Genomic DNA, 24391 nt, shown 5'->3' on the forward strand with positions numbered 1-24391 from the left:
GGAGCAGAGGTGGTGCGGACTTGATCGGTTTTTACATTTAATTCTATACTACTTTTGCATGAAACATACTTTTTCAAGTGTTCTACAAACGATGTTAAATAAATAAAAAAAAACAATTAAAAATTAGAACGAAAATGTCGAAGTCGCTGAGCACTCGCCAAACTTCTGATGCCATTCTGTTGACTAAATAGTCACATTAATAATTAGTGTTACAAGCTGGAACAGAAATAAAATCAACATGAAAATTATAAAAATAAACCCCAAAAATAATACGTAAAAATATCTAAAAATTTCACCATAATAATGATAAATTATATGTGAAAACAAACGGTTATATGATTATATGATTGTATAATATATGGTTATTTGGATTATATATGGTTATATGATTTTTGTTTTATTAAGTTACAAAACGTTTTTGTTTGTGAACGAAGAAGAAACTTAATTCCCCTCATAAAGTGATTTTTTTCCATATTATTTGCAAATACTGTGGATAAAAACACTTACTGGTTCACAAAACTGATACGTTTTGTGGAACCAGGTGGCTTTTGTTGATCTATATACTTGACAATATTACTCTGGCAATCTTTAGCATTAATCGTTACGGAAATCCATAGTTGCTCTAATTGTTGAATCTTAAATACTTAATAATGTTTAATAATTCAACTCGGAAATTATTAACTTGAAATGGGATTAAAAACTCATCCTACTTCAAATCTTTCTTCTTTTTCTTTTTTTTTTTACACGATGGTTGATGGTTTATTAACTGTTAGCCAACCAAAATGTTGAATGAGACGTCATGCTTACGTCATTGTAGCCAAACCAATCACATCAGTGTTTCAAGTAGACTGTTTCTCTAAAATTACATATGTAGGCGACGACTTTGTATAAAAGCACCTTTGAGAAACCTATATGACACACTATCAGTTCATATCTCGAGAAGCTGGACAAATTTGCCTATTAAAAAGGTAGGAAAATGCTTTTGTTTCTCTAAATAAGGGGCAGTATGTAGTCTAATAGTTAGCGCGTTGAACTATGGATTTAAATATCTCAAATTTTCATTCCATGAGTACATTATAAGACTGATCGTCAAATCTCACTATTGAATTAGAAGATTCCCAAGAGTTAACGGTGGGTGGTTTCGTTTAGCTGCCTGGTTTCATTTAGCTGCCTTGTCCACTATAAACTTTAAGCTCAAAATTAGAGACGGTTATCGAAGATAGCTATTGCGTAGCTTTGTACAAATACCCGAAATAACCCACATCCCAGTTAAGGGTGGACACAGTCGCTTTATTTGACCATAAAATAATCCAGTATTACGCTGTCTTTATGAGCATAAATTCATTTAATGTTGTATAATGGATTAATGTTCTCAATTAGTTAAGTGTAACATTCATGAAGCTAAACTTTCATTGTCATACTCAAGTTCTCACTTATATAAATAGAATATAAAATATATAAGAAAACGTAACTCAGCCTTTTCGTTCTACTTGATGTTAAATATATGGAGATGTTAGACATATTTCTTCTACTGCTCCCTGTTTAATTGATGGAGTGAGCAAACATCCCTTATATTTTTTATTTAAACGAGGATACTAAAATATTAAAGTAATAGCAAATCAGAACCATGTAAGTTTTTCACTTATCCAGAAATAAACTATAACTCAGATTAAATTGCACTAGTTTTTTTTTGTATTCTTTTTACTTTTGAAACTCAAAGAAATTTACATTTTTGGTTTGTTTTGGATTTCGCGCAAAGCTACACGAGGTCTATCTGCGCTAGTCGTCCCTAATTTAGCAATGTAAGATTAGAGGTAGGGCAACTAGTCATCACCACACACCGTCAACTCTTGGGCTACTCTTTTACCAATGAACAATGGGATTGACCGTCACATTATAACGCCCTCACGGTTGAAAGGGCAAGCATGTTTGATGTGACGGGGATTCGACCCCGCGACCCTCAGATTACGAGTCGAACACCTTAACCCACCTGGCCATGCCGGATATACATATTTTGTCACTATAACTTAAGGTCAAGCTAAAGAAAAAACTACTCGTGCATTTGCTCGACGTATTACGCATGGACCTCCTTCTAACTTTAGTTTATCACTTTACTGCACGTGAATAGTAATAGTTAACATCGCTATTCTTACTTTGTAATAGTGAAATTAAGGCTAGAAGAGAAGTGACTAGTCAGCAGTAGACATCGCTAAATCTAGGGCTGCTCTTGTCTATTCAAATAGTGGGATTTGACAGTCACTCTTATAGTGTAAGGCATAATCTCTCGGATCCAGAGTATTGTTCACTAACTTGTTTGCCATGCTTGGACTCTTTGGTCCTGATAACCAAACCAGTATGTAATAAATTATTATTTAATAATCTGAGAGGTTATTACAGAAATTCATGTTTTCCTATTTGTTAGTAAGAATTCAAGTGCCTTATGTGTAGTTTTGCTTCCTTTAACAGTTTTTCTTTTACTTAAACAAATAATTATTTTAAGTTAACTAACTGATGAATTTTATTTTGAACACTTTACTTTTTCTAAATAATCCCAAACTGATAATGAGGTGAAAATGACTGAAGTATTAGTTACCTTTGGTGCTGTTATCTAAAGTGTTTTTTTCGCTTGTTGATAAGTGCAAAACAAAACAGTTAGTTGTAATGCCTGTGGAGGGCCCGACATGACCAGGTAGTTAAGGCACTCAACTCATAATCCGAAGGTCGCGGGTTTGAATCTTCATCGCACCAAAACATGCTCGCCCTTTCAGCCGTGGAGGCTTTACAATGTAACAGTCAAAAGAGTACTCAAGAGTTGGTTGTGAGTGGTGGTGACTGGCTGCCTTCCCTCTAGTCTTACACTGCTTTTTAGGGAGGACTAGCGCAGATAGCCCTCGTGTAGCTTTGCGCGAAATTCAAAACAAATATATGTGCTGTGACAACCACGGGTGTCGGAACCAGGTTTTCAGTGCTGTAATGTTACCTAAGACGAGAAACTTTGTTCGTAGAATTATTCTATTAAACATTGGCTTTTTTATTTTTACCGTTACAATATGGAAGCAACAGTAGACTTTTCTCAGTAATGTTTAAGACTATTTATACTCTATAATGAACACTAATTACTAAAAAACAAAACAAAATATAGTCCTTTTATACAAGAAAGCTGCTATATCTGATCAATTTTGGTGTGAAGAAATGGGAAATAAATTTCCTTTCACTAAACCTTTGTTATAATAAACTTATAACAAACAGAAAAGGTGCAAGCTGATTTTCGGAATTAAACGTTCTAGCAAGAGATCTTATTACAAACTTAGACAAACTGCTTTAAAAATAAGAAAAAGCTTATGCATACAGTTCTCAAGAGAGACATCTTTGATAATTCTCACAATTTTGGAAATTATATTTAAATATAAACCTAAAGAATTTCATATTTTAGTTATCTATAAAACCGGAAAAATTCGTGTTAGTAATACATGAATGTTCTTGAGCTTATGGAGTAGTAGGAGAATACTTAATTATATGGCTAACCCTCTGTCAAACTTACCAGTTAGTGAAAAGAGCTGAAACACTAGATTTTGATAACTTTGTTCTACCAACCACTGTATCCACATTTTAATTTTGCTAGTTATATTAGCCTAATTTTGTTAACTCTCGTTCAGTAAAGTGAATGAAGGAGCTTTTTCTGACCGATTTTAACCTGAAGGATTAAACTACCTTGAGAATTGGTGTTAATGCTGCAATAAATACCCTGGAAGGATCCCATCATTATCATAAAATTCCAACTTACTCTTGTCTGTTAAAATAATTGCTCGAAAGAGAACATCGACCTTAAACAAGTATAATTATTTAAGAGAACGTGGAATTTCATTACTTAATAAACCTTAGTGTCAGATAGAACATGACATTTCTTTCCTTAATAAATCTCAGTGTCGGAGAAAATAGGACCTTTCTTTCCTTGAACAAGGTGTACGTCCTGTTATTATCACACAGGCCCTTCAGTGCAGTTTGTTTCATTCAAGCGACGTCTGGTCAGTTTATTTTTATAAAAATTATAATTAAGTTCGTTTTTTGAATTTCGCGCAAAGCTCCTCGAGTGCTATCTGCGCTCGCCGTCCCTAATTTAGTAGTGTAAGACTAGAGGGAAGGTAGCTAGTCATCACCACCCACCGTCGACTCTTGGGCTACTATTTTACCAACAAATAGTGAGATTGACCGTCACATTATAACGCTCCTACGGCTGAAAGGGCGAGCACGTTTGGCGCGACCGGGAGTCGAACCCACGCCCCTCAGATTCCGAGTCGAGCGCCTTAACCACTTGGCCATCCCGGGCCCAGAGGGTTAGAAGATGTCAGTACGGCACTAAAAAATCAGTGTTACGCTGTATAAGAAGTAACTTTGGGTATAGCTGCTATTTTCTGTTTTATTAGTGGTTATTAATCCTCATATCTCGGTAGATCAACAGCATTAGTGTGGCGAGGTTAAGTGTCATCAGACGCTGTTAAAGGTAACAGAGGTTGAGGCTGAATATACACGTATGTTTTATTTGTTGAAACGATCTTTTAACTCCGACGTAGATTTTGTTCTTTTAAATTAATTAATTTATCTTTTGTACTATGGTATTTTAAACTGTCATTGTTTTCTTAAGTAAATGCAAAACAAATACAGTTTTCAGATACAAATACATTATTTATTCCCCATCTTTGATTTTTGCACTACTGCTCACGACTGTTGCTTTATCTTTCTGAGGTTTTTTTTTTATTTATCTAGAACCTCTTGCAACCATAACATTCTCTTCAAGACATCTCTGATTCCTTCAATAACCTTGCGTTATCTTTCTGATTTACGTTGGTTTTGAAGGCGCTTTTAACCTAACTTTTTAAAAATAATTTAGAAATCAGAATGAAAAGTAAGAAGTAGTAAATTTAATTACTTGCTTCAGAATAGCAAACACAGTGATAAAAACGAATCACAGCCTTTACAGTTTGTGTATAATCTAGGCATACAGATAAGCTTCAGCTCTCAAGTCCTTTAGAAAACAACTTTAAATCATTAAGAGGAACAGTGTAAAAAAGTTGGTCTTAGAAACTATAGAAGTTTCTATTAATTAACGAAGAAGTCACATTATATATATAGTGCTCTAACTTTTGAAATTTTAATTTCGGCGTTGTACTGATTACGACTTTATTTGTTTACTGTAAGTTTAACTTCGTATATGTTGGATGAATATTTCAGCAATGCGTTGCTTGAACTTAGTTCAAGTCAATGAAGAGCCCACGTTACATCTCTTGGTTTGATCCTTACTCTTTAAACACGGCCTCAAAGTGTGAAGTTAGTGTCGGGATGTAACCCATGAATCATCAAATTTACAGTCCGGCAAACTAATTTCTAGGCTACTTTTCTGGTTGCTCTCCTAATACATAGTGCTTCTTTGCGATCAAACGGAAGACGGACGTTTTATTTTAAGACGTGTTACTAATGAACAGATTTATTGAAATTACAAGACAAACAAAAACTGTAATACAAACCAGCTTTTGTTCAAGTCCATCTACATAACATTCTAATGAGAGCGATGATCTTATATATAAGATAAAAATTCCCAGTTGAAAGAATTCATGCATTTTGATTTGTTTAGAAAAGAGGCCTTATTTCTAAATGGGAAAGTAACAAAGATGTAATTTCTGTTCTAGTAAAGGAGTTGAAGAATTTACTTAACACCTTTTATATATGCATTACAGCATGTAAAACTATGTCAACCTTTGTGCTTCAGTAACAAACATAGTTGTCACTTCAGTATTCTATGCATATTTCCATACTGATTTTCTGCACGTCAACCATGTGCTAACACTTTGTTGACATTATGCATGAGTTGATTTTTTTACTGATAGCATGAGGCTCACCAGCTAAGAACTTATGCTTCAAAGTTATTCATGTTTCTGAAATCAAAACTTAAAAACAAAACAAAATAATTTTCTCTGGATCATAAAGTTGTTAGATTTTTATCTGAATTCTGTGTATTGGTGGAACCACTCTTTACAAGGTCCATGTTTTCACACAGAACTGAACAGTGTATTTAGCTTGTTTAAGAGTTTATAATTTCAATCTGTCATTGGGAAATTTGCATATCTAGCCAAATACGTCTTTCTACACCACTTCTGATACAAGAACATTTAAGTGTTGAGAACTCCTATCCTAATTTCTATAATATTTGTATTTACATAGAAAGGAAAACAGTCGTCTCTTCGGCTAGGATTTTATTGTTTTGGTTTGCCACAGGTCACTTCACTCATGTTTACATAAAATATAATTATTCAGAAATGCCTTTACTTTCAAATTAAAAAACGATTTAAATGCTTACGTTAATTATATTCAAAGAACATATAGAATGACAGATACTTTAAAAGTATCAACTGTGTGTATAAAAAAAATCGGTGCTTTCTATAACTAAAAAAACAAACTTTTCCCAATGAGGGTTAGTTCGTTTGGAGTCAGGACTAATTAAAATATACATGCATATTTAGATCTAAATTTAAATTATGCTTTCAACTTCGCGAATTATATTTTCTTCTGGAGTTTTTACATACATACATTTTGTGAAAAAAATTTAGATTTTTTTCGCTTTAAAATGTAATGATATTCTGTAAACGATTTTCACTTTTGTTAAAAAAAAAAGAACACTAGCAGCGCCACATATTTTTTTTAGATATTGCTTTTACGAGAATAACGCTGAAGATGGCAGTACCAGAAAAAAATTAGTAAAAGAAAGAAAGACAATAACTGTCATCAGTATTTGATATGCCCCCCCGCTAGTACAGCGGTATGTCTCCGGAATTACAACGCTAAAATCAGGGGTTCGATTCCCCTCGGTGGGCTGAGAAATTGTCCTCTTGGTTGGGGGTTGTGCAGTAGGCTAAAGACCTACTCCCTTAAAAAAAAACTAAAAAAAAAAACCTGCATGTTCAAGAAATCGCAGCGTTTGCGGCCCTATGTTCCTTAAGGAATCGAGTGGATTTATTATTATTATTTGATATTAAATAAAGCGGTAAGTCCACGGATTTATAACTCTAAAATCAGGCGTTCGATACTCCTTGATGGACTCGGCAAATAGCTCGATGTGGCTTTGCTATAAGAAAACACACACTTTCACTTTGAGTTATACAGAACTCTTTTCATTGAATACTAATAAGAGAAAATTATGGCAACAATAAAAATAAATGTTTTATAGCACAGCTACTGAACATATATCTGTGTTATTGCCTTTTATTGACCTGCCTAAAAGACTACGTAATAACATTGTTTAGGAAGTTAATTATCCATCTCGCATGATACGATATTGAATGACGCTGTCCTCCTCCTATTAGATCATTATTAAGTTTCGTTCCACAATCAAATTAAAATAAAAACTTATAATACGCTTTTTAAAGAATAAAGTCTAACAAAAGAAGCAGTTAGAAAAATCCTTTAATAGTCTATACTAAAGCAAAATGCTATTTTTCAGAAAACGTATAATGCTGAATTAGCAGTTTAGTAGTCATTTACCTTTTTTATTATGAATAATTAACTACTCTCCTTTGAGAAGAAAAAAACTGTACGATTCTGTATGCTAAATAATAATTCCATTTTAAGGCATTATTGTGCGGAAACTTTTGCGTTGAACATTTAACAAGTGGCAATTTACTTAGCTACTGTGCACCAAGGGGGTTGAGTCAGTCAGAAAGGCACATTCTTAAGACTTATTTCAATCTGCTTATGAAAAGCAATTAAAATTATTACCGTGGCGTTTCTTTCAACGCTGTGTAGTTGAAAGAAAAGACAGCCAGTAACTAAGTACGGGCCCGGCATGGCCTAGCGCGTAAGGCGTGCGACTCGTAATCCGAGGGTCGCGGGTTCGCGCCCGCGTCGCGCCAAACATGCTCGCCCTCCCAGCCGTGGGGCGTTATAATGTGACGGTCAATCCCACTATTCGTTGGTAAAAGAGTAGCCCAAGAGTTGGCGGTGGGTGATGATGACTAGCTGCCTTCCCTCTAGTCTTACACTGCTAAATTAGGGACGGCTAGCACAGATAGCCCTCGAGTAGCTTTGTGCGAAATTCCCAAACAAACAAAAACTAAGTACGGTTGCACTAATAAATTACCATATAATCCAACCTTGTTTCTCGTATCGATATTAGCCTAGCCTGATAGAAAGCATGCTTTGAAGTAAACATTTAGATTTGAAGATGAAAACTCTTTGTTATAGGCTAATTTCGTAGTACTTAGGAACTTTTGACAGAAAATAATAAACTAACAAGAGCAGATTTATTCATGTTCGAGTTCAACAAAAACATTCAAAAACAGAATATCACAAAAACGTAAATAGATAATGAGTGTATGCGTATTTTCTTATAGCAAAGCCACGTCGGGCTATCTGCCGAGGGGAATCGAACCCCTGATTTTGCGTTGTAAATCCGAAGACATACCGCTGTACTAGCGGTGGCCAAATAGACAATGACAGTGCTCAAATAATACAAAATATGCAAATTTCAGAACTGAAAGAAGAGTTTAATATGTATATATATAAGTAATTAATATTATTTTCATAAAAACTGTTTAAGATATCCCATTAGTACTAAATAAAATGTTGACTTCCAAATAATAAAGTAAAATAAAAATAATATAATTTCATTCAAAGTACAATATGTAAATAGCCGCCCATAATTTTAAACTAACAGACAAGAATGAGGGCATCTAATCTCCAGCAACCTACATCATTTGTTGAGCAAGTTTCACCTGATAGAACATTGGGACTTGGCCAAAAGGCGTTTTTGCGGCAACGGAATACGAGCCATGAATCCTGAGATTAACAGAACACACTAACCGAAAATGATTGAAATGAAATGATAAACTTAATTTTGGCTCTGTCGGGATTAAAGTTTGTTTGTTTGAATTTCGCGCAAAGCTACACGAAGGCTAGCTGCGCTAGTTGTCCCTAATTTTGCAGTGTAAGACAAGAGAGAAGGCAGCTAGTCATCACCACCCACCGCCAATTCTTGTGCTACTATTTTACCAACGAATAGTGGGATTGACTGTCACATTATAACGCCACCATGACTGGAAGGGCGAGTATATTTTGGTGCGACGGGGATTCGAACCCGAGACCTTCAGATTATGAGTCGAACGCCTTAACCCACCTGGCCATTCCAGGCCCGGGGTTTAAAGACACAAAATAAAAAATTCTGATAATATTAGGTAAAATATTTTAAATATCTTTTAACATGCCATAAGATTATGGCATGGTTATGGTATTATTGAGACATCAAATAAAATAACTATATTAAAAATATGAAATGATATTTGCTCTATTATACGATTTATTTATCGCATTATTGAATACATTAATTTTGCAAGGCCTTATTGGTTTCGTGAATGTGTAGAAAGTAATTTCCCAGAAGAAAGTCTGATACCAAAGGTTGGGTGTTAAGTGCGAACCGTTATTTCAAATAACTTAGTTATGCAAAAATCAAAGTTTGTAGGAAATAATATTCTATGTAACACCTTAGCTAATTTCCTGTAATACAAGGATACCACAAACGAGTTAATATTTAATACAATAACTTATGTGCAATTAATTTTTCACGAGTAGTGCTATCATTACCCTTAAAAAATGGTTTATTAATCTCCTTATATAAGCATCGACGTTTTAGGAGCCCAGAGCTGAAGGTTGGTTAATTGGTTAGGTAGTTGATACGAACAGGATACGAGGGCCTCACTGTTGCACGTGTAGCATATGGAAGAATTTGTGATCTAATTATTCGCTGTATTAACTTGTGTTTACCTTACTCTTATCAATATTGCAATCCATGCACATATAATTAAACGTGGTATATGAAGATAGGTTACACAAATAAAATGGACCTTTCTTGATGGATTCAAGTTGAACTAACAATTAAAGAATCAAAATTCTGATGATTTCAAGAACATTTACTGTGGTGTGGGTAAGAATAGATATCTATCAGAGAACATTTGCTGTAGTAAAGTTAAGAATAGATGTCCGTCAGAGAACACTTGATGTAGTGAGATTCTAATGAAATGTGCATTAAGAAACATTTCCTATACTAATATTCTGAAGAAGTATGGATCAGAAACATTTACTGATGAGGTGTATGCTACGAAACATATAATCTACTAAAATTCTCATGGGTGTATGTGTATTAGGAAACATACAGTGTAATAAGATTCTAATGAAGTACATATCAAAAACATATTTGTAATATAATTCTCTTGTCATTTGTATGACAATAGAATATGTATATTCTATATTTTTGTATGTATAGTATCTCGCTGGGTCAGCGGTAAGTCTTCGGATTTACAACGCTAAAATTAGGGTTCAATTCCACTTGGTGGACACAGCAGATAGCCCAATGTGGCTTTGCTATAAGAACACACACACACTCACCACACGAATGTATTGCTTCACCAGTTAGTACTCTCGTTGTTAGCGACATCTTGAGCTGTAAACCCAAAAGAGGTTCGGCAAGATTTGAAAATTTACGTTAGTACTGAATATAATAAGCTAACAATACAAACAATCGCTATAATAATGGTTTTATTGTTATATTAATAAAACTAGATATACTAATTGTACTGACCAAAAATATTAAAATTGTTACATTAAAGGAAGACTAAAATAGTCCTCACTAAGAGAATGTGAAAGTATTGAGTTAAATTCTAGAGTGGATTCTGTGTGTGTGTGTTTTCTTATAGCAAAGCCACATGGGGCTATCTGTGAGCCCACCGAGGTAAATCGAACCCCTTATTTTAGCGTTGTAAATCCATGGACATACCACAATTCCTCCTAAAATACTTATTACTAGAAAATAAACAGTAGTATAACTTTAACAGTATTGTTCATTACTTACGATAGTGTTTCCCAAACTTTAAGCATTTTTGTACCACTTTTGAGTCTCAGCTTTATCGGTGTACCCCTAAGGGTGGTACAGGGATTGTCACCAAAGTCTGACTGCTGTACGAGAGAGGATAATCACACAATAATGTGATAATGCACGTATGTACAAAAAGAAAAAGAAAATGGACGAAAGCTTATAAACATTATTGATATTGTTCATTAAATTTGCATATGTAGTTGGAAATAAACAGGTTCATGATTGTTCAGTACAAGGAATGGAACTACTTGTGATCAGACGGTAGGGAAGAGACAAAGAGCTCGATGTTTGTGAGCTTTAAACGAAGATGTGACTCCTGCGGTTGTGCTCAGGAACAAAACTTTTAAAAGCGGATATCTCCGTTTATTTTTTGCCCCTGCAGGGTACCACCGGTGGTAGGTGTTGCATATTTTAAGAAACACTGCCTTACAGAATGTTTGTGCATTGTTACATTACCATTGATGGTCTAAAATCAATAAAAATATTTTACTTTATACATGAGAAGAACTCTAAATGTTACCAGTAGTCTTAGTGGGGAAATTTATTTTAGAAATTTGTTCTCATAAAAAATGTGAACAAAATATTATAAGTTGAATACAAATCTAACGATATGAGGTTTCTTGAAACTTCTTGTATTGATTTTTAACTTTTGTTGTAAAAAGCAAAATTTGCATGCGTACGGTATCAGTACCTATCCAGTTTTCTGATAGTTTTATCTGAGCTCTCCATTCTGTGAATATTAATTGCTCATATTCTCATCTGAGCTTTTCATTCTATAAATACTAATTTTTCATAGGCTCGTCTGAGATTTCCATACTATAAATATTAGTTTCTTATAGTCTCATCTGAGCTTTCCATTCAATAAATATAAGTTTTTCATAGTCTCTTCTGACATTTCCATTCTATATATAAAGGTTTCCTTGAACACTCATCTAAACTTTCATAATACCTATAAAGATTTCTCTTAGTCTCATCCGAGTTTTCTATTCTACGAATTTAAATTTCTTAAAGTTTCATTTGAGCTTTCCATTCTACAAATACAGGTTTCTCATAGTCTCATTTAAAGCCTATTCTACAGACACAAACTTCCTATGGAATCTTATCTAAACTTTGTATTCAATAAATTAAATAATATTTTGAGACTTTTATGAAAAAAACAACTATTTACATTAAAACATTTTTATGCATTCTATTTTCATTCTTGTTGTTTCGTATGTTTCTCTTATTGTACCATAGAGTGTGTATATATATATATATATATATACACACACACACATACACAAACACATAAAAGACACGCATACATACATATACGTTAAGTGAATTTAAAATTCTACAGCCTAAAATGTATAGCGTCCTTCGAGCTGTGTTTCTTAAATGAAGATATTGTAAATGGAGTGTTTATGACCATTAGTTTTAGCGGATCATACTCATAATCCAAAATCACAATAACCGACTAATTAAGGCATCCAACTGATTTCTGTGCCACTTGTAAGAATATTATGGTTTAAATATGAAACCGAAAACAATCCGGGGTAAAACTTATTTTTTAATGTGACTTATGTACATTTTAGGCCGTTATATTCTGTATAATTTTAAATTCACTTAACGTATATGCACCTATGTGTGTGTGTGTGTATACATATATATTTATTGAATACAAAGTTCAGATAAGATTCAATAGGAAATTTGTGTCTGTAGAATAGGCTGTAGATGAGATTATGAGAAACCTGTATTTGTAGAATGGAAAGCTTTTGTATTATGTCTTCTATGTTGAGGCTTCAACATTCGATTTTTTTTTCCCAGAGAACAACATGGCAGTAAACATGAAGATGGTATTTTTAGTCGGGCTGATCTTAGCAACAGTTGCTTTTGCTGCAGTTGATTATGAATTTGAAAAGTGAGTGTTTTTTTTTTTTTAAGTATAACTACTTTGTTTATCAATATTTGTAAAGCAAGTTTAGGTAGCTAAAAATGTGACTATTCAAAGTAGCTAATAAGTAAATCACACATTTATTGCAACTAGTTTTAGTCTTCATAACTATCACCCACGAACCTGTAAACTAAAACCAAGTTTTCTAAAATAATTAATGTACAAATATCGTAAATGCACGTAAATTTGTCACCTTAAACTAAAATTCTAAAATAGATGATGCACGGTTCTTTCAATTAACGCACGTGCACCTATAATCAAAGACTTAGTTTGAAAAACAGTTAACAGTAATCAAAGGCAATCAATTATATGCTTGTGACATATTTTGTTTCTTTGAATTACCACTTTTGTTTACAATGTGCAGTTTCGTTTATTGAAAAAATATTGAGCTATTTGGATATTTTGTAGTTTCACTGTTAATGTAAAATCAAAACCAAATATTAATAATAAAGAATTTAAACAGCACATGACAACAATAACGGAAGACCTCAAGATTATTGAAATAAAGTTCCAGTAACAATGGCTTTTTTTAAAACAAATTCAGGGTGAGGTCCAAGCTGGAAGAGCACATGAATGTCAAATTATGATTTGTAATTATTAGACAGTAATATAAAGCAAGAACTGATGAACCATTAAGTTAAGATAGCCCAGCATGGCCAGGTGGTTAAAGCGGCACTCGACTCGCAACTGAGGGTCGCGGGTTCGAGTCTTCGTCACACCAAACATGCTCGCTCTTTCAGCCGTGGTTATATTATAAAGTGACAGTCAATCCGACTGTTCGTTGGTAGAAGAGTAGTCCAAGAGTTGGCGGTAGGTGGTGATGACTAGATGCCTTCCCACTAGTCTTACACTCCTAAATTTGGGACGGCTAGAGCAGATAGCCATTGTGTAGCTCTACGCGAAATTCAAAACAAACCAAATTTTAAGGCAATGTGAATGTTACGGAAACTCAAACACTTTCATTCATGGAGAGGTTTTAAAAGTTATGTTTTTGTACTAATAGCTTATACGTTTAAACAGAAATACATGCAACTTGATTAAATAATGAAAAATCAAACAATTATCAAATCAATGGTTTATTTATAACAGAGGTTCTCAGAGTGTGGTGTAGCTGTCTTCCTGTTAGAGTCTGTTGTAGCTGTCTTCCAATTAGAGTCTGTTGTAGCTGTCTTCCAATTAGAGTCTGTTGTAGCTGTCTTTCAGTTAGAGTCTGTTGTAGCTGTCTTCCAGTTAGAGTCTATTGTAGCTGTCTTCCAATTAGAGTCTGTTGTAGCTGTCTTCCAGTTAGAGTCTATTGTAGCTGTCTTCCAGTTAGAGTTTGTTGTAGCTGTCTTCCAGTTAGAGTCTGTTGTAGCTGTTTTCCAGTTAGAGTCAGTTGTAGATGTTTTCCAGTTAGAGTCTATTGTAGCTGTCTTCCAGTTAGAGTCTGTTGTAGCTGTCTTCCAATTAGAGTCTGTTGTAGCTGTCTTCCAATTAGAGTCTGTTGTAGCTGTCTTCCAGTTAGAGTCTGTTGTAGCTGTTATCCAGTTAGAGTCTGTTGTAGCTGTCTTCCAGTTAGAGTTTGTTGTAGCTGTTTTCCAGTTAGAGTCAGTTGTAGCTGTTTTGCAGTTAGAGTCTATTGTAGCTGTCTTCCAGTTAGAGTCTGTTGTAGCTGTCTTCCAGTTAGAGTCTGTTGTGGCTGTCCTGCAGTTAGAGTCTGTTGTAGCTGTTTTCCAGTCAGAGTCTGTTGTAGCTGTTTTCCAGTTAGAGTCTGTTGTAGCTGTTTTCCAGTTAGAGTCTGTTGTAGCTGTTTTCCAGTTAGAGTCTGTTGTAGCTGTCTTCCAGTTAGAGTTTGTTGTAGCTGTCTACCAGTTAGAGTCTGTTGTAACTGCCATCCAGTTAGAGTCTGTTGTAGCTGTCTTCCAGTTAGAGTCTGTTGTAGCTGTCTTCCAGTCTGGTACTTGTTTGAGCATTCTCATTATTTAAAAAATAAACGCAAAAACACAACAACAACTTTTCGTCTATGAAACAAAACTCACAGTAATTCGTATTATAATTAGTTTTTTTTTCTATGACAGAAGCTTGAAAGACATCCTTGCTCAGAGAAAAGGCCTATTGTACATGAAAAACATGATCCATGATTTGGACTCTCGCCTGAAGAATCTACAGTAAGTTTTGTTTCAATTTTTTATCCTTCAAACTTCAGATAAATCAGTTGGTTACTTTGTTAATCTTTTGCAGATACTAGTAACATATTATAAAATTTTGTGATGATTTTTGTATTCAGAATCAAAAGATGTGTTACATTTCAGCACGTAAGCTCCACACACACATTTCATTGTATGTTCCCCTGAAATTTTATTATAATTGTGTGTACGTTTTGAACTTTATATTTCTTATTCAGCCATTTCAGTTTACATTTAAAATATAATAAAAATGCAATAGTAATAATGTTTTCGTATACGTTTTTGAGAATGTAATACATATTATTTTCTTTATTTGCGGTAATGACGTTTTAACCGTTGATGTTAACAGAATTAATACAGTTAATCACATTAGATTAACAGGATCGTTATAAGAAACACTGTTGCTAGCAGCATTAATACAATCTAATAGAATAGATTACTTGGTTCTATATAAGAAACATTGATGTAGGCAGCACTAATACAGTTCAGTAGATTAGATTACTAGGCTTTTTATGAGAAATACAAGAGCACTCATAAACACTGATAATTGTCAGACGAAGAGAGATTTTGCATATTTAAGAGATAACTACTATAAAACAATATCACACGAGAAACGTTTCGTTGATACGAAGGAATAGAACTTTGTTTTAAAGTGTATTCATTGCTTTCATTTTTTCGTACATCTAATAGAATATAAAATGATATCAACCTTTTTTTTTCTTTTTGAATTAAAAGCCTGTGCTAAAATAACTTATTTGAAATGATATAACCAGGTATCTCAGCCAATAGTGTACTTTAATGAGTTTAAAGTTTGTTGTTTTCGCATTATATTCATTCACAGAAGTCTATTTAGTTTTCAGCAAGAGATTCTTGGTCCGAGGTATAAACAATAAAACTAAGTAGTGAAAATTAAATGTTTTAATGTTGCGATGCGGAGGATTTATGCAATTATGGCTGCGAAAACTTCGAACCATTACTAGTATCGCTTCAGTTGAGTTCATGAAAGCAACTTAATAAAATTATGCAGTTATTCGGATGCTAGAACAGTTAAAAAGGAAAAGAGACTAAGTTACCTTTGTCGACTCCGTAGGTTTCTATACGTAACGGAAAAAAAACACACCATTATACAAATTGACTTCATATCATTTCTCTGGCTGTCTATTTTAGCCAATGTTTCTTGCGGAGTCTACCACTAGAATTATTTCAACGATCAAACTCCATAATAGACCATCTGAATGATCAGATAATCCTACCTATTTCCTATGTTTTTTAAACCCATATTTGGTGAACGTGTGAGTGTTTATCAGGTAATGTACGAGTTACTTTAGCGTTTCCTTTTCAGAAATCCCCTCCAAAAAAGCTCTTCAAATAGACGGTCTGCCTTAATCTTAGTCGTAATTTTCTATTCCTCGGTTCTTTTGCGGGAACGAATGCATTAACTTTAACAGATAGTAAATTATTCTCCCAACAAGCTATGTAAACATATACGCTAATAAACTCTCACTTTTACAATAAAGTAGTCAACTTCTATTTTCAACGTGTTACGGTTATTTTATTTATCTATTTGTATATTTTAAAGAATCAGTCGAAAATTGACACACTTTCTGTCACATTTTTATGTTTCAAAAAGGAAACGTTTCATTTCAGTATTTGATTCAAAGTCACCTATCTAGTGATAAATAAATACCGAGAATCGATGTCAGAAATTATAAATGTATGTACCGCAGGTCTCAAGAGTAGTAATAACATAAATGTAGTTACTTCAAACCACTGCAGTAGTAATAATATAGATGTATGTACCTCAGGTCTCAAGAGTAGTAATAACATAAATGTAGTTACTTCAAACCACTGCAGTAGTAATAATATAGATGTATGTACCTCAGGTCTCAAGAGTAGTAATAACATAAATGAAGTTACTTCAAACCACTGAAGTAGTAATAATATAGATGCATGTACCTCAGGTCTCAAGAGTAGTAACAATATGAATATAGTTACTTCAAACCACTGCAGTAGTAATAATATAGATGCATGTACCTCAGGTCTCAAGAGTAGTAATAACATAAATGGAGTTACTTCAAACCACTGCAGTAGTAATAATATAGATGTATGTACCTCAGGTCTTAAGAGTAGTAATAACATAAATGTAGTTACTTCAAACCACTGCAGTAGTAATAATATAGATGTATGTACCTCAGGTCTCAAGAGTAGTAACAATATGAATGTAGTTACTTCAAACCACTGCAGTAGTAATAATATAGATGCATGTACCTCAGGTCTCAAGAGTAGTAATAACATAAATGTAGTTACTTCAAACCACTGCAGTAGTAATAATATAGATGCATGTACCTCAGGTCTCAAGAGTAGTAACAATATGAATGTAGTTACTTCAAACCACTGCAGTAGTAATAATATAGATGCATGTACCTCAGGTCTCAAGAGTAGTAATAACATAAATGGAGTTACTTCAAACCACTGCAGTAGTAATAATATAGATGCATGTACCTCAGGTCTCAAGAGTAGTAACAATATGAACGTAGTTACTTCAAACCACTGCAGTAGTAATAATATAAATGTAGTTACTTCTAATTTCAAAAGTTGTAATAATATGAAGGAAGGTACCTCAAACCTCTGAAATAGTAACAATATAAAGGTAAGTACCACAAACCTCGGGAGAAGCAATAATATGAAAGTAGGTGCTTCAAATCTCAGGAACATTAACAATATCAAAGTAGGTACCTCAAGCCTTGTACTTTTCTCTACTTGGAATGTGGTGATATATAAACAGTAGTTGTGCATTATTTCAAAGTATTTCAGGAATGTTTTACTAGGCCTTCTGACTCTTAATAAATTTTAGCAAGCATGATAAGAATAAAAGTTAATAAAATAGTATGTGTTTTTTTCAGATACCTTTTTACAGAACACATAAGCACAGGTTATTTCACTTGTATTAAATATAATGAACTAAACATTTTTAACAGTAGAGGTCATGCCAGATTTGGCATAGTGGTAACATATTGTGTCAGGACTGGTACGATGACAAGATGTGAAAACAGATCTTGCGTGATAGCAACATATAATGACACAATATGACAACAGATTTGGCATGATGGTAACATATAATACCAGATCTTGCTTGACGGCAACACACGACAACACCATATGATACCAGATCTTGCTTGACGGCAACACACGACAACACCATATAATACCAGATCTTGCTTGACGGCAACACACGACAACACCATATGATACGAGATCTTGCATGATGACAACATATGAAGACTCCATACGATAATAGGTCATGTGTGAAAAATAGAAAATTATGCCAGACTTATTAACGTAATCAAACGTTTAGCGAGTAAAACTGAAGATGGTTTTCATTCTTATTCAGCTTTTCGAATAATATAACCTCACAGGCTCGACTACCAAAGCTTGAATGTGGTGAGAAATGTTAAGTAATCCTGAATATTTACTTTAAAACTTATGATTATTTTTCACTGGCATACCTTAATGTAAACAGTCTATTAATTCAAAGGTCCTTCCACAGCTTAAACAGAATTAACCTGTTTCATCTGGAATGTACATTGACTGTATGTTTACGTTCAGAAGTTCGAATTTAACATACAGAAAAATTGAACAAAATTAAGCAGAAGACTCTAAACCAGATATTAATTTTATGATGTTCAGTTTTCAAGATATACTTATAAATATTATAATTTCATAATGTAGTTGAAGACGAATTTAACTTACTTTATACTGGAATAAATAATTAACATGTACAATAGTTAACGTTAATTAATGCATAATATTTATTGACTAAAATAAAACATTATATATTGAAATACACAAATCTATCTGGAATTTAAATTTATAACTTAAGTTCAAAAGGCTGTGATTATAAAGTTTAAAAAATTACAGTTCAGAAGGCTATCAAGTTAAAATTGACAATATTGCATCATAGGTGGTTTTCCATGATAATTTTAACAATTTTACAGCCCAGAAGGGTATAAGAATAAATCTCAAAATATTTTACAGCGCAGAAGGTTATCAAAGTAAAGTTTAACAGTTCATTTCATGGTATAGTAGTTATAAGTAATCTTTCAAAAACAATACAAACAATAGATTAGGGATGGCATTTGCATTTCTACAATTGTGATTGCATCATTTTTAAAGGATTGATATTAACCATCCATACATTTACTTCCTTTTCTTGATAAGTTATTTCTTTACTAGTTTGCTTGTTTTTAATACAATGTTTCAATAAACATATGAAAGGTGTACTTATAACTAAATACAATAAAGTTCTAAATACAATAAGATTCCAACCGTAATATTTATTTCTTATCTATTATTGGTTGGTGATTCCTGTTTCACCCTATATTTAATTTTTTAAAGGAACCTCAAATTTCTTCAAAAAAGCTAACTTCAAGGGATAATTATATATATCATTTACACTAGAATTATGATTTTGAAAAAAATACTAATTATTCATAACACTTATGAAAGTGGATACTCTATTTGAAACTATGTCACCTTAATGAAACTGGTTGGCATCACTGGTTTGGTTTTTGATTTATCATGTAATAAAAAATGAAGTAGAGGAAAGAAGAAAAAGAAATTTACACCTTTTACTGTGATGTTTACAAACATTTACAGTCATTACGTAGGCGTTGTTATAAAAGGAAACGCAGTATAGTATTGTAAAGGACTGATGGCCTATTGAGGAGGTATTTAAAATACCATTTAAAAGAACAATTTGAGTCATCCATAGATGGGCAGTGCTGCCACCTGCCTGCTTACACCTCAGCAAGTCTCCGGGTAAAGTAGTTATTACAACCCAGAAGGTCATCGGGTATGTAATTGTCACAATCCATTAGGTTAACATGGTACATTAGCTATTGCAGCTCAAAGGGCCACTAGAGTGTATAGGTGCTATAGACTAGAAGGTTAGCAATTTATAGTAGTTATTATAATTCAGAAAGTTGTCAGGATATGTAGCAGAAGGTCAACTGGGTATAGTAGCTCAGAGGGTTGTCGGGATAAAGTTTAAAGTTTCTCCAGCACATAAGAATATCAGGGCACTCACACTAGAAGGTGTTTATCCAAACTGGCTTTTTACTTTAAGAGAGAGAAATGAACATCGTATTTAAAATTATTACGAAAAATGTTATTAGAGTGTAAACTTGATAGGTTCTTTATCACACTATCTATCAGGGATTTAACATTGTTAATAATATTAACTTTGTAACTTATAGAGCTCACTACCAGGTGGACGCACATTTTCACCCCTTCTTTTGCTTGTTTGTTATTAAGCACAAAGCTGCACAAAGGGTTATCTATGCTTTTCTCACCATGTGTATCGAAATCCGGTTTCTAGTGGTATAAGTCCGCACGCATTTCTAATTCTGGTTTATGTGATTTTAAATATTAGTTAACGAAATACGTTCTAATTACTACATGTATTACAACCTTTCTTAACTAAAAATTTTAAGATCACAACCAGCGAGCATTCTTGTAACTAAATGTAGATATTTTCCTCAGGAAAAGAACTTGCTTCCTGAACGCAGGAATGTCACATAGTTGTGACTATAGGGACCTTGTCAGTGCTGTTGATGAACAGAAATTCTGGGCATCCGAAAACTCACCAGGGCGAAGGCGAAGATCTGTTTCTTCTTTTACTTCTAACACCCCTAAGATGAGCGCTGCTTCAAAAGTTTCTAGGTTTTTGCATTCACTCCTTCCAAGCCGACATTAGAGGAAATATTTTTTTCAATTGATGTGTGATTACGGAGGTGAAGAAGGTAAGGGTTTTGGAGCAATATTCAGAAGTATTGGAACGGATTCTCATAGCTAATGTTTGATGTTGTTTCTTTTAAAGTAAAAGATCCTGTGGAGTGTTGCAGTTGCCCGGTTTTGACTGCGAATTAGACCAAATCAGCGGTCAGGACGAAAGCCACTGGGGAGGGGATAACTCTCCCGGGAAGTGAAGGATATGTGATCCTGAAGACCTAATTTGTTTAATGAATAGTTACTGACCAGGTTTGATAATTATTAATTTATGGGTGGTTATAATGGTGGTGGTAATCCTTCCGTAAAAGGTGGCGGGATCCCTTGATGATAGTCGTGTCTATTTGTCATGAAAGACAACCTCTTTGTTTTTAAATAACTTTTTAACTGTTTAAAATCCACTCATGATTTATAGATATAAGTAAGATGCATATAGTATTTAACTTTTTGTAACAACTATCAGTTATTCGTTCTTGTAAGCCAATACCAAATACATTAACTCACGACTCTTAGAGTCAACGTTTTAGGTATTAACAACTTAGGCCATTTTTCTAACGTGAGTGAACTTACCAGTGCTGAAACAAATGATAAAATACAAGTCAACTTATTAAATAATTGACTTATACACCACGATCTAATAATATACTAAAGTACGTAAGTTCGACAGAGAACTTTTTGGCTAATACACATGTCAATAATATCAGTGTTAATGTACTCGATTTTACTCAGCGATACGAATAAGTTAATATTAACTGCTACTTAATTTTCAGTGAAAGAATTAACGCTGCACATGATAATTTACAAATGTCGTATTTAGAAGTCTGACGTAATGACTGATAGAAGGTGTACAGAAGAGGCTTGTACTGAATAGCCTATCAGGGCAAAGCGTATGACGTAGTACAAAATGAAATTAGGGTTTCACTTGTCATAAGTTTAAGTTTAAATATAGTACATGTTTATTTATGTCACTTACATCCAAAAACATAAAGTTAGATACTCACCATTCATTTCATACTCGCACATGAGATATAATGTTTTAACAAGTAAAGAGGATTTTTTTCTTAATTTCGCGCAAAACTACACGAGGACTATTTGCGCTAGACGTCCCTAAACTAGCAGTCTAAGAATAGAAGGAAGGCAGCTAGTCATCACCACTCACCGCCAACCCTGGGGCTACTCTTTTACCACCGAATAGTGGGATTTTACGTAACATTATAATACTACTACGGCTGAAAGGGCGAGCATGTTTGGTGTGAAGGGTATTCGAACCAGTGACCCTCAGATTACGAGTCGAGCACCATAACCACCTGGCCATACCGGGCTGACAAAGAAGTAACGAATCCCGTTGGTATAGTTGTATTACTTATGTAAATAAACAATAAATCACTGCCATTAAAGTCAGAAACTTGTCTTTAGATCTTGTTAGAATATACTATATTACCCCTAATTAATGCCCCAAGGGGGGGGGGTTACAAATTGCGAAAGGGGAGGGCGTTAACTATAGTATTTGAGCAGTTTCGTGTTCTATTTTTCAAGTGTGATTTGCTGATTTCTATGTCAATAAGTGTGTATGTGCATATTTGTTTTCCTTCTTTATATTTTCAAATCAAATTACATTAATACAAGTGGATTATATGTTGCATTACTAGTGCTGTCACACAAGGTAAGCTTTATTAAAATATCTGAGGGGTTAGGGAGGGGCGTTAATTAGGAGCTATACAGTAGGTTTCTTTAAAGGAATCAATAAAAAACATATTTAATGAGCTTTGAAGATAATTACTAAACTAAACCTAGATAAAGAAAAAAAGTGTTCAATTTCTTTAACTAAAAATATTCGTAACCATATAAAATAATGCTTTTTACAAGATAATATCTATTATATATAATAATAATATAAATTTATTAAGCAATAAATTAGACACAAAAAATCAAATAACAATATAAAACCATCAACAAAGAGTTAACTCATCCTGTGATGGTTAAACACATAATAAAGTAAAATCAAAACTTACAAAATCAAAATAAAGTTCCCAGAATATTATCATCAGTATTTAAGATCCATTGTTTTAAGTATTTCTTTTGATTAACACGATTAATAGAAGATCTTATACTATAAGGAATAAAATTATGAATACGAGGTGCCAAATAAAGATATTGATGAAGTGTAACTGTTTTACGTGGTGTGGGTACATTAACTGGAAAAAAAAATTGAAGTCGTGTAAAATATGAAGTGACTTTAAAAGGCCTATTAAAAGAAACATGCATTGTAGATAAAGCTAAAAAATATAAATAAAGTTTATCATATGAAAGAGGGGAGTTAAATTTACTGAAATCGGTATCAAGCCTATGGGTAAAAATAAGAGAGAAAACACTTTTTTGCAACTTGTGAATAGGAATTAAAATTCACACAAAATTTTAGTAGATACAAGTTCAATAAAATTTTAACGTACCTATTTTATATCGTTTCAGATCTTTATCCTCTAAGGAACTAGAAAGAAGATAAATACTGCAATTTGTGTCAAATCATTGTTTTCCAATTCATTTTAAACTTCCTAAAAATAAGTTATGTAATCTTTGTCGGATAATAAATTAAAAATATGATAGAATAAAACCTGTGTCATTTCATGTTGTATTTATTTCTCACTTTTTTTGTCTGTATGTGACGTGACAAAGCAGTATTTTTCAGTCCCATTATATTGCATATATTTACGACGGTATAATTTATAGGTGTCATTTAATGAAGAAATTAGTATCTCTGTGTTTTGAACTTGTGAGTACTACTAATGACAAATGATAGGTATACTATTTCAATTTATGAGGGTGTTATTCATTGACGAAATTGTTTCTATGCTGTATTGTAGTTCTTATTTATTGAGGGAGCTATAACCATGTAGTTTAAACTTGTAGTCATTATTTAATGAAGGAGTAATAGCTTTGTGTTTGAACTTGTAGGCATTACCTAGTGAGACGGTTATAGGTGGGTTCTTTGAACTTGTAGGCATTATTTGGTGAAGAAATTATGGTTGGTTTGTTTGAACTTGCCTGGCATGGCCAAGCGCGTAAGACGTGCGACTCGTAATCCTAAGGTCGCGGGTTCGTGCCCGCGTTGCGCTAAACATGCTCGCCCTCCCAGCCGTGGGGGCGTATAATGTGACGGTCAATCCCACCTTTCGTTGGTAAAAGAGTAGCCCAAGAGTTGGCGGTGGGTGGTGATGACTAGCTGCCTTCCCTCTAGTCTTACACTGCTAAATTAGGGACGGCTAGCACAGATAGCCCTCGAGTTGGTTTGTGCGAAATTTCAAAACAAACAAACAAACAATTATTTGAACTTCTAGCCATTATCTAGTGAGGAAGTTAGTTAAGTACTTTGAGCTTGTAGGAATTATTTTGTAAGGTAATTATAACTATGCCATTTTTAGGTAATAGTTACTGAGGAAGTTATCACTATGTGTTTGAAGTAGGTGTTATCTAGTTAGGGGAATATATCGATGTTTGATCTTGTAGATATAATTTATTGATTGTAAATATTTTAGTAACGGTTTGTTTTGCTTATCAGGCTTTCTTGAATTATTTGGCAAAAAAAAAGAAAGA

General features: G+C 33.5%; 1 protein-coding gene across 2 annotated transcripts; it reads left to right on the forward strand.

Moving 5' to 3' along the window:
- Nucleotides 1–882: 882 nt before the first annotated feature.
- Nucleotides 883–23411, forward strand: LOC143226285 (uncharacterized). Of its 2 annotated transcripts, none has more exons than XR_013014538.1 (5): nt 883–968; nt 12722–12815; nt 14906–14995; nt 20892–21052; nt 23270–23411. XR_013014538.1 is itself a non-coding variant. In XM_076457059.1 (5 exons), the coding sequence occupies exons 2-4, from the start codon at nt 12730–12732 to the stop codon at nt 20766–20768; spliced, it is 390 nt and encodes a 129-aa protein (XP_076313174.1). In that variant the 5' UTR covers nt 883–968; nt 12722–12729; the 3' UTR covers nt 20769–20814; nt 23270–23411. The 2 variants fall into 2 exon arrangements, 1 of the variants encoding a protein (XP_076313174.1); XM_076457059.1 differs by lacking the exon at nt 20892–21052 and adding an exon at nt 20555–20814.
- Nucleotides 23412–24391: the final 980 nt, after the last annotated feature.

The sequence above is a fragment of the Tachypleus tridentatus genome, chromosome 9 (assembly GCF_004210375.1).
Source record: "Tachypleus tridentatus isolate NWPU-2018 chromosome 9, ASM421037v1, whole genome shotgun sequence".
NCBI classification, from domain to species: Eukaryota; Metazoa; Arthropoda; class Merostomata; order Xiphosura; family Limulidae; genus Tachypleus; species Tachypleus tridentatus.